This window comes from Antedon mediterranea, chromosome 6, assembly GCF_964355755.1.
Source record: "Antedon mediterranea chromosome 6, ecAntMedi1.1, whole genome shotgun sequence".
Lineage (NCBI taxonomy): Eukaryota > Metazoa > Echinodermata > Crinoidea > Comatulida > Antedonidae > Antedon > Antedon mediterranea.
In genome coordinates this window covers 21,629,411-21,641,815 of record NC_092675.1, presented here as the reverse complement: position 1 = coordinate 21,641,815, position 12,405 = coordinate 21,629,411, and the positions used below count along the sequence as shown (strand labels likewise).

The 12,405-nt window shown below is 32.9% G+C and overlaps 1 protein-coding gene across 2 annotated transcripts; it reads left to right on the top strand.

Moving 5' to 3' along the window:
* Positions 1-557: 557 nt before the first annotated feature.
* LOC140051140 (uncharacterized) lies at positions 558-11,138 on the top strand. Of its 2 annotated transcripts, XM_072096263.1 has the most exons (16): positions 558-899; positions 1,075-1,206; positions 1,805-1,912; positions 2,203-2,445; positions 2,913-3,045; positions 3,363-3,591; positions 3,729-3,924; positions 4,043-4,224; positions 4,612-4,866; positions 5,201-5,367; positions 5,699-5,822; positions 7,558-7,737; positions 8,202-8,234; positions 9,086-9,211; positions 9,756-9,815; positions 9,999-11,138. In XM_072096263.1, exons 3-16 carry the CDS (start codon positions 1,906-1,908, stop codon positions 10,137-10,139), a joined length of 2,076 nt encoding a protein of 691 aa, XP_071952364.1. In that variant the 5' UTR covers positions 558-899; positions 1,075-1,206; positions 1,805-1,905; the 3' UTR covers positions 10,140-11,138. The 2 variants fall into 2 exon arrangements, with proteins under 2 accessions (XP_071952364.1, XP_071952363.1); XM_072096262.1 differs by having other exon boundaries at positions 558-1,206.
* The last annotated feature ends 1,267 nt before the right edge of the window (positions 11,139-12,405 follow it).

Below are 12,405 nucleotides of genomic sequence, written 5' to 3'. Positions count from 1 at the left end.
GTTATGTCACGGGGACAACTTATAGTACAGTTTACGTTTGCTGTCCTGGTTGGGCAGCGCCACCTGGAGGAAATGAATGCTCAAAACGTAAGAGCATTGTCGGTATTTTTGTGACGTACACATGTTCAGAAATTGAGGAGTTATTGGTTATAGTTAAACCAAAGAAGAGTGAAACTAAAATCCTTGAACGGTTTGTAAATTCACGATTCCCCGGTTAAACCAATTCGTCCGTGGTATAATGGTAATAATGTAAAAGCAGACATTGGTAATTTACTATTTCCAAATTTAGCAGCGATTTTTTTCCTTCGTAGGTAGGCACAGAATCAAACATAGCTAACAAAACCCTTAACATAATCTCTTCCACTCAATATAAACCAAATTCATTCTGCATTCTCTAACCAGGGTAATAAGCAACATGTAAATCACCCACTACGCTTTATGATTCCGAATTTATTTCAAGCAGGCAGGTTATAATTATTGCTACAGTAGGCCACAAAAATGTATCATTTCCTTCTCGAAGTTCTATTTTTTCCCAGAATATCAATGTTTATGTTTATATCGTAATACAAAACTCGAATACGAATCTCTAGTTTTCACTACTCTCTTCCTGGCCTGGCATGGTTTGCGATTTCAAACACGACCATCTGCCACTTACATGTTTAATTTTCGGCCTGTGTACGGAGGATATATGTGAGGACTATGATACTAAATGTTAAAAATAATAATAATAATGATGATGATGATGATGATGATGATAATAAATTAATTGTTATGTTAATTTTGCTTAAAACATTTTATTGCAGCACTCTGTACTACTCCATCATGCGTACACGGAGAGTGTAAAGCCCCAAACAATTGTGTATGTGAGCAACAATTCCACGGCCCAGGATGCGAAAACGGTAAACATCATTTAAATCAAATATGACTGACTGGCGAAACAGCCGAACACACAAACTGACTTACTGAACGATCTCCTCCTCAATAACCCACTTTAGGCCTATGTATATCTCCAACCAACTCAGTAAACCATTCCCCCGCCCACAACACAATCGTTTTCTCACTTTTCTACTTCAGCATGCAGTACAAATATCAATTATTGTGAAATAGTGGATTGTACATCACATACAAATTCCGTATGCACTAAGTGTCTTTTCCACATCAGCGACAATATAAAGGCATATGATTTAGTTGGAGGCCAATGCAATAGTAAGTTGTACTTAAATTATTATTTTCCAAGATCATATTTGTTAGCAACAATCAGTTGTATACATAAGTATTGGTGCATGATGGTATTTCAGAGCAGTAAGTAGCAACATTATATTTTGCTAGGATCAGATTATTTTATTTCATAATCTAATTTGTTCAAACAAGTAATTAATGTTTATCAAAATGTACAGTTATGAGAAGAAGTTTTATCCCATTTTATGGTGAATGTATGTTTCGCTTCTGTAATGTCCCCCAGCAAACCTAGAGTACAATTGATAGTGCGTACCCGCACTGTGATTAATAGAAATCTCCATGGATGTAAAAGGTGTTATATAATTATGTTCAAATAAATTTTTTGTGGGAGAGGACACTTTCCAACCAACAGTAGAACAAGAAACGTAGTCGTCAATATTTTGTTGATGCTAATTAATAATGATATTTGTATGTTTAAATTCCTGGATTTCTAACAGAAGACGATTTAGGGCCTACTCTGTAAATTTATAATCAGCTAATGAATATAAATTATCTAGAAGGTAGAGTTCTAATAGTAAGTATGATCGAGATAAAACCCCCAAAAATGGATATTTTTCAATCACAGAAATATGCTCGTGGCGGACTGACAGTTTGTCTTGCTTCCCCGGTAGATGCACAGGTCTGACATGTACATGTGATGATGATTTTAACCAACATTTCAACTGCATGACTAGTGAGTAACAATTGTTAAAGCCGATTTTCCACTAGGCGAATTTGTTCGCGCGAATTCGAAAGCGTCAGTTTACGCATGCGTATTCATGTTTCCATCTTCCAAATTCCTCTCTACGCATGCGTATAAGCTAACGCTTTCGATTCGCGTGAACAAATTCGCCTAGTGGAAAATCAGCTTTAGAGCTTTTTTCTCCAATATATGCGTTTGCTTTTGATACAAAAAGAACTTGAACATTCCTTAAAAAATGCTATAGTGTACTGTATTAATGTTTTTGAAAATATTTTCTGTAGTTCACGCAGCGCCAACCGTATCTCAATGCTCAGTAACGCTTCAAAAAGACTCCGGGACAAGGGCTGCTACATCTGATATTCCATGCGAGGCATCTCCTGTCTACGTATCTTTACAAGGCAATGGTTTATCGGTGAATTGGAAAACACGTTACTCAGGCCCTACACTGGCTGACTACCCATATTACGTCAATGAGTTTAAAGTAGGCGTAGTTGAGGCGAGTGTCGATTGGCAAATTTCTAGAGGTATAATTATTTATTGTATTATTAATTTAAACTATACCAACAAACCCATGGACGTGGACTACTTCATTATTATTGTTATTATTTTCTAGATTTAATGGCTAAGGACCCAAATGGAAATAGGTTTTATATTATTTAAACCTTTATTTGGTTATCCTGGTTCAATTAGTTTCGTGTTACTGCCCCATTGCTTGTGTGTCATTTATTCATGTTTTGAATTTAATTAATCAAATCAAAAAGCTTGTGATACTACTTCAACGATGATAGATAGAAGGTGAAGGTGTTTACTATATCACAATTAACGAACTGGTCCTCTTCTCTCTTCTTAATTTAAATTAATGTAATAATATATGATTTATTGAATTTTAAACGAATGATATCAAGTGCAGAATAACAAACAGTTAAGATATACATTTACAAGAAAATATTTAGTTTTTCTTTATGTTATTCTTATGTATTCATATTAATAGAGGGCACTATAGGCCTAAATGTGAATGGAACAATTGACTGTAGTTTAAACCATGACAAGGACGACCCAAATATTGCAACTCACGCCTGTCAACAATATGGATCATTGTATCAAGATCTTCAACACGATGACAGGTATTGTTTAATTTTGAGATAGGCAAGCACAATGCCAACACTTTTGTGGAAATAACCGTCTAGCCTTCTCATAATGTAGGCCTATATGAAACGTAGATTTCATAATTTCTTTAAATTTCATTTGTTTATTAATCTCGCCATAATTCCGAGGTGAACGCTCCGTGTGATTGGTATTTTTATTGCTGTTTGGATTTAGTATAGTAAAACTGAAAGGTCAAAATGAAGGATTTTAGATGGTAATATTTTAGCTAAATTTCTATCTGTCGATGTTTTCAGGTTTTTTCGTCTTGTTTACACGATATTTTATTCAATTTTAGATTATCTTTAACATTATCCTCAACAAATGGAGGATTTCTTCGGCTTATCAATTATGACTTTCAAACTTCCGGTACAGTTGATGAACCTGTATATTACTCTGGGCAAACTGTACAAAAAACCTTGGACATAGTTGTGGATCTCGAACCACCGACGCATTGTTCGCTGACTCCAGAGGCTGTTACGTGTTCTGGGCATCCGTTGAACATCGGTGAACCATACACCAAACAGGTATTTGTTTACGTAATTTGTACGTAAAATAGTAAGATTCAAAAAGTTTATTTATTTATATTAGAAGACATAGCTTATCGTAACAAAATCAAATACAAAATTAAATTTCTGGTAATATATTTTTATTATTTCTCCAGATTGAACTGGAGATTAAGTGGTCAACATGGGTTGACAATACCTCCGGATTGAAACCAAATACATATGAGTCCAGAGTTTGTAAAATGCTGATTACAAATGACGTGTTTGATTATCCAGATGCTAACAAGTGTATCGATCTTGTTTCTACACAAAGTGGAGATGATTACGAAGCGGAATTTCAACCAAATGTTCAAGGTAACGTTTGTAGTCTCAATTTAAAAATCTCAATTTTGAAGCCATTTCAGTGATCTAAAGTATGAAATCAAGAGAAGTATTTATTAACAACTGCTAAATGACTTGATTATAATTATAGGTGTATATTGTGCTATACTTATCGTTGATGATATTGCTGGAAACAGACGTTATGCCAGACGTTGCTTTATTTTTGATGATCAAAGTGCAATATCCATTGTAGAAGAAAAACCTATGCAAGTCAGTGTTGATGGAGAGTCTTTAAATCTGGAGACAGACGCTTGGACAACTGGCGACAAAAATGTAATGTGTTGTGTACAACAATTGTATTATTTTATTAGACAATGATAGCGGTATGATAAATAAAAGTAATGATTTTTAAACTACACTATCAAACTTTATGTGACAAAATAATGTAATGTGACCATATGAACACGATGACACATCATCATATCACTTCCATATTTTGGAATATCACTACCATATTTTAGCACATCAAACAGAGATTAGACCCAATATATATGATGACGATGATGACAAATACAATAAAGGTAATTGTGATAAATAACATTTAAAGAAGTTTTGACATTTTGACCTAAACCGTTAATAATATGCTGCGTCCTTCCAACTAAAATGATTGACTACTTATATATTGTATTATGAATTTATTTAATCACTTTTCGTTACCAGGTCCATGTGTCATGGGACGGCCATTTCGTCAATCAGATGCACATCGATCAGAAGCTACTGTACGCCATTAAAGCTGATAGTGACATCGTACACACAGATTATGATACCGAAGCATTTCCTGCAGGGCGCCCCATAACGGCCATTGATAATCGAAATGGAATCGTTAAGTTCGAAGTTGGTGTTTCTAAAGACCAGAATGGGGGAGCGACCTTTCCCTTATTTGAACCAATTTGGAAGAATTTAACAAATGATCTGGTGCGTGTATCCGAAAATGTAGAGTAGATAGAATCATAATAACATAACAATGTAACATAACATTGCATAGTATAATATTTGTAAAGCGCACATATCCACTAAAGTGCTCAAGGCGCTGGACTAGATGTTACAGTTTCATTTTCTAAGGATCTCGTCATTTCCTACAGCAGCCACTTACGACGCTCTCTGTTCTGTCCATGTTAATCGTTCATCCATTTTGTTACTTTACAATAATTTGAAATCAAAATGTTCTTTAAATTCGTTACTATTAATTTGGTACCTTTATATCTGATTAGCAAATGGCAATGATTTCATTATCAATACTGTTTTTCAGGATCAAATTTATACGGAGTCACTGGAAAATGCTGATGAGGCCGATACAATTGGATTTTGGGTTCGTGCAACGGACGTAATGGGCAATACAAAGAGTGATTATATAAAAGTCCACATTGATTCAACATCACCGATATTCGCCGATGAATTTCAAACAAATGGAGACGGGTAAATAAACCTTTTTTCTTCTGTATTCAGCATCATTTTTCTTCTGCAACATTTTTCTCATGCTTCTCATTATCGTCCCTGTACCCTATTTGTCTCTATCTCCTTCTTCAATCTTTCCTTCAATTCTTTTCTTTAAATTTTTTTTTTACTCATTTAATATTGTATTTGACTTATTTAATACTTTCAAATTCCTTTAGATTTTCACAAACTTGCATAATATTCTAATTTAATATTGTATGCAGCACAATCACGTGGGTCATCTTCTTTAATCTCTCATTTAATTCTCTTCATTGCTCTTCAAAACTATATTACATGTATTTATTTATTACAGTGTGTATCATGTGACTGCATACGATCGAGAAAGTGGAATAATAAACGTTCATTGGCAGATTATATCAAATGATTTAGCTGGAATTGTATTGTCAGAAGGTGACACGTCAGACACGTTGAGATTTGTAAGTAAACGAGAAATATTTCTTACAAAAAACGCTGCTCGATATTATAAAAGTAATCATTGTTCTTTCTTCAGATATTATGATTAATTATTAAAAAGATGTCCTTTAATCGCAAAAATACATACAAATCAAAAATAGTTTTTTAATTATGATTCACATGCACATTAAAAAATGGTCAATTTTGAACTTTAATGTGCTGTGTGTGTGACCTCAACCTGTTGGCATGCAACTGAATACCCTCTAGAGACAACGTGACTTCACATTCTTCCCAGTCTGTTCATTCGCGTCAACCAATCAAAGTGCGAGAATCCAAAATCATTCAACCATGAGCCTTCATAGACTCTCTTTTCCCAAACGTTTTTTGGTATCTATAAATTATAGTCGAGTTTACAAAGGCCCTGTTCAGACCCATGGCGTTAGACCGTTTTAGCGTACAACGTTACTATCAAGGTCACGTTACAAACCGCAGAGAAAAAAACGAGGTGTTCAGACCCATAGCGTACGATTATCGTTACAACGGAAGTACGTCATCCAAGTTGTTTCTAGTTGCATATTCATGTCCTCTTACCCACGTGTTTTCATCATTATTTCCACTGTATACAGGCCTAGATCTCAGCCCTACAATTATGACAAAATTTGCCGTAAATAAAACATACCTCAGCATTTATTTAAGAAAAATATAGTAAAGCCAAATTTCTGTTTCTATTGTTTTTATTTTGTAGTAAAAAACATTTTCCCCAGGCTCTTGTGTTACGAAAATAAAGCAGGCCTCGTAATGATGAAGAAAAAAATGATTGTGATTAGTCTATCCAGTCCAGTCAAAGATATATATTCTTTGGTCCAGTCGGTTGAAAATAACCCTTAACTTGCTAATAAAAGGGAAACAGCTACCCTTGTTTGTTTACTGATTTTTTTAGGAGTTAGGGGGTTTTCAGCATTAAACTTGTCCAGTCTAGTCTGCCTTGTATGAATGAGTGACTTGATGTCCCAGGCTAGTTTTTAGCTTGAATGAAATGCGTGAATGGCTCTAGGCCTAGCTAGGCCTAAAAGCGGATGGGATCGTAGTCCCTATGTTTAAATACAAGGTGCATGTATTTATGTCATTTGTTAGAAAATATAATGGTAATCAGTTGATAATAGTTTGTAGACTTTGTAACAGTTGTATTTGTAGTGTAGTTAGGCCTTATTTATTCTGGCCTTTTTGTTATTGAAATCCATCTCACACATTGACGATACAAGATGTCAGCCTAGGTCAAACCTTGTTTCGCGTCATAACAGGAAACGTTCTGATTGGATACAACGTTGACTTACAGTAGCGTCGTACGCTAAAACGGTACTATCAACCGTTTTCCACTACAACGCTACAACCGTTGTACAACGCGTTGTACGCTAATTCCCAACTGTTCAGACACACATTCTTTTAGCGTCGTACGCTAAAACGGTCTAACGCCATGGGTCTGAACAGGGCCAAAGTCGCAAAACTGTCGGCCTTAGATACTATAACTGCTGCTTGCATTAGCTTATGAATGAGTAGTCCTCATGGGACGTAGCTGGCTAGAGCAGCAGCGTGAAAATTAACTTTCTTATAACAAAATATAAATGCAGTTTAAAGTACATTGAGGTAATCATGTGGTGACGTTTGTGATGACGTTTGTGACGACGATGATAACAATAATTGTAATAGTGTTGTTATTGTTATTTTTTTACTGAAGTCTTACTTCGTTTACACTTTCAGGAAGGTGATTCTTGTGCTCCCACCAACTGTTACTGTATACTTAGTAATACATATTGCTATAAGCTACAACTGGATGTAACTCCAACCACTGAGAAGAGTGTTCAAGAAAAGTACACGTCAGTACTGTTACGTGTAACCATAACAAACAATGCATTACTCGAGACTTCACAGGAAATGCAAGTAAGTTATCATTTCCTTTATTTCAGATAGCATATCCATATCAAAACATATTAAACAAAAAGAAAAAAAAATCAAAACAACAGAGGAATCTAACAATAGCATCTTCCACAAAAACAACCTAAAATATCCTAAATTATAAATTTGCACCAACGCTGATGCAGGTTGGATTGTGGAAGTACATTAACTATGGTTTTAATTAGCATATTACAACTGTCATGAATTCTGTTCTTAATACTATGAATGGAGTTCCTCCAATATTCATAAGATGAGGGAACGTTTTTCGTAACAAATATCATGCTTGCGCTATTAACTATTATAACTATAACATTGTTGCAACATTACCTAAAAAAAAAAGAATTATTTTCAGTACATAACTTACAAGTTACTACAGTCGTGCATTAATTTTAACTACAAAAGCGAAAACACAACCCTGAAAAACAAACTTTGTGATTTTTTTATTTTAGATTTCCACGTCAACTATTTTTCTGGAATCAACAGTAAGTAGTGCATTGTTATTAGTAGGCTACATAATATTTTTACTTGTGAAGCAGTGAGTTGCGTGTTCAGTGGTTATGACTTTACCAGACCGGTTCAATTCCAGAACTACCTTCCAAGTCCACTAGAATAGTAAATGAAACATACGCACAGAGCCAAAATCGCATCTTGGACTTGCACAGTGTATGGACTCTAACCTTACGGTTTTCATTAAATATATCATTGCATGCTATCATTCTAAATATCTAACTTTCAAACTTTTGCATTCCTCTTTTTTCATTTCATTCTTTTTATCTTGGTGAAAAGGGAGGATACTACATTTTCCTCCCCTGAGTTTATAGCCTCTCTACTCGAACACAAATAAGATCACAAATAAGATAGTTTAACAAGAAAATTTTAATCATGTATTTTACCGCCATTTTTGTTTTTTACATTTTAATTAACATCGTATCTAAAATTGTAATGAAAACAAATATGGTTAATACTGAATTCAAGCATCTTATTATGTAAATATACCTGTATTTTAACTACTTTAAACACTTACTTTTAATTGTCACAAATGTACTTATATGTATATAATATATTCACCTATGAGAATTTAAATAAACGGGAGATGAACTCACACAAGACAAAAAAAAGAATAGTAAATGAAAAGTACAGCAGATGATAAGGGGTAGCGTGAAAAGTAACTGCCGATGATATTATGATAACTTATCAGCTAATTCAAACGTTCAAACACTCACCTTTACATCTACGCTTTGAGGTGTACGTTGACGGAACATCATCACAGTGGTAATAATCAACATTAGAAGAATTACTGGTGATACTAATAATGAATTGTTTTTGTATATAGGGTGAAGATGGAGAAGATAATGAAGAAGGGGGATCAGGCGTTGGACTCATTGTTGGAATTGTGATTGGTGCACTGGTGTTGTTTATTATCGGCTTTGTGTTGATTCTACTAAAAAGGCGACAAAAGGTAAGAAACAATATCAATTATGTATCCTTCCAGTTAATGTTTGATGTTGTTTGTACTACAGTACTATTAAGTAACGAATTTAATATAAGAATAATAATAAAATGTGTTTTTATTTTACATGATGTAGCATACGTTACTAATTAAAAATAACAATAGCAGAAGATAACTCAGATTATCACAAACCTTATTATTATGATAGAAATGGAAAAACACAATTTAAAAAATAATTTTGCACCGAACGCCCAGAACGCAATATTGATATTGTAACAAGTCAAACTTTATTTATATAAATCATATATATATATATATATATATATATATATATATATATATATATACATATACATATATATATATATATATATATATATATATATATATATATATATATATATATATATATATATATTTGTATGTAGGGTGAATATATATATATATATATATATATATATATATATATATATATATATATATATATATATATATTTGAAACAATAATTACGATACACCTTTTTAACGATTTTATTTGTTCTTTTTATTTCAGTCGGAAAACAATGATAGTGGACCTACTGAGATTGGTCATCAAAATCCAACGTTTATGAATGTAAAATAATTACTACAGTGATAATTTTATTAATAAAAACAAACTTCGATACCTTAATCTTTTACAGTTACGTAATACGGTACTGGATACATTACTTGCCAAAACAAATTTATAATATTATTAATGAACATAATATAGAATATTTATTATTTTTTGTTGTTATTAAGAACGTATTTCTTTTAGGACCCTACGAACAATTCATATGTGGCTGCCACTACTTCGCCTCCTCCTGCGTATACTCCATATTCCAATACAGAAGCCCAGCCAATTACCAAAAAGTCAATGATAGAAGATGAATATACTTCACCAATGAATGGGGAATAGCAAATGACGTAATATTAAAACTCTGTGATGCAGTTTTCCTGCTTTATTGGAGTATAATAATCCAGATCCAGATCAAGAAAACATAAGCAAATTAATAACATTTAAAAACCATGGATAAATACAGATAATAAAATTACAAAATGAATACACGTGAAATGGAGTAAACAAATAAAAAACAGACAATAGTTTTAAAATAGTAAAATGTTTATACAAAGTTTAAAGAGTATCAAAAGACGTTAAATATGGAATATATAATAAACAATAAGATAAATTAGATTTTTCATTGGGTGTCGTCGGTCGAATAATTTTACTAATTCGTATTCAGTAAAAAGTGTTGTATGCGCATTACTATTAGGATATGTGATTAATTTACACAATGAATCCTTTATTTGAAATAAGTATAATATTTCAATCATTATGTAAATGAATTATAAATTCTACAATAAATCATTAAATGCTTTTATTTAGACAACACTACATGATAATACATTAATGTGTGTATACTTAAGATCTATGTTCGCAATTAATTAACTTAGATGGTAACGTTAGTGTGTAGAGTACAGTATGTACGTAGAGCAGCAAATAACCACTGTTAGTGGAACAGTATTGTCTTGAACTTATTCTGCTGATTTATTATGCAGATGAAATCATCGTACAAGTTATTGTAGAATATATTGGATATACAGATAGGTTTAGATAATTTAAACAATTTCCATTTTTATCTACTGTTAATATCATACTACGCTAGTGATCGTCATTTTAACGAATATCTTACTAATGGGTTTAACGGTTATTAATTTAATTTGACGGAAAAAATGTCTTAATTGTATTAAGAATTACATTGAAATAATAATTTTATAATAAGGAATAATATATATAATTATGAACTTAGGTTATGCTACCCAGATATGATAGATTCAAAATTTCGATTTTTAAATTTTGTTTTCTTTCTTCTAATGGCAATTCTTCAACCATCTTTGGAGTATCAGCTTGTTAGCATACGCAACCAACGAGCAAAAACTGAATAAATAGATACGGTGACGCTTTACAAAGAGTATAGTAATGAACAGCACACATTATTTCCATAGACACTATGGACGTTTCACTGTGGACCTAAGTTCTGCTTAATGTGCTCATGTACTTCATTCATTTTACATTAACTCTAGAGAACAATGTTATTGAGTTGTTAACTACAGTAGAACCCCTATTAAGGGTGAACCTTTAGGACCCAACACATTGTCCCTTAATAATAATAATAGGACACCACCTGAATCAGGGCTACCTTATTCAGGAAATTACCAAAAACCGAAATTTTCACCTTTAGAAGGTTTCGCGGGAAAAAATATATCCCAAAATCAACACTAATTAAAACTGTCAAGCCAGAGAAAGTATAAAAATTATTATGATATCCATTTTTGTATGAATAGCGACATAAATTAATATTATTTGGTATTTTTTTGTTTTTGTGATGAAAATAACTATATATATGATCCCCTTAATAGGGTTGAATCAACCATTAGCGTCCTCTTGTTGTTCCCTGAGCAGAGGGTTGGCCGTGGTGTTAAAACGTATGTTGCATTTCGTTTCGCTGCAAAGTGTTCACTTAATAGGGTTTTCCCAAAGTAGGGCTTCTACTGTAGTTTAAAAAAACATTGAGTTTGTTTCCAACATAAATTTTTCACAGAAAGAAACGTTTTGTTTTGTCTTTTTCTTTATTTTAGTGTTACAGAATACCATTTGATGATGTACAGTATAGTGTTTATACGTACGTATTTGTAGAAAAAGATAATTACAATTATGATAGGCCTGCATATACAATTTATTTTTGTCTCGGATCATTCAACTATATTGTGTGTGAGTGTTGGTTGCGTCAGCATGGATGGATTTATAAGAAATGTATCAGATGTGACGTAAATTGTACTTCTAGGTCACGAGAATGGCTTTCATATTGTTGCGATGGTTTATATAGTTCCGAGCTCTAGAAGAGTGCAATTTACTTCTCTATGAACAAACTAAATCCATGACGCAAAGCTACTTCGCAGTATTGCTACTTTGTAGTAGTTAAACAATAAGCAAGAAAATAAATAATAACATGAACATACTACTTCCAAGTCTAGCACTTTCCGTTGAAGATGAATGGAGAGGAAAAAGTTGTATTGGTTTTTCAAAATGTATCTCATCGGAGCTCTTGCTCTCATATTGTATGATTCTGTGTGAGAATTGAATGTGAATTAGCATGCATCCTCATGGTTAAAAAGCCAGTAGG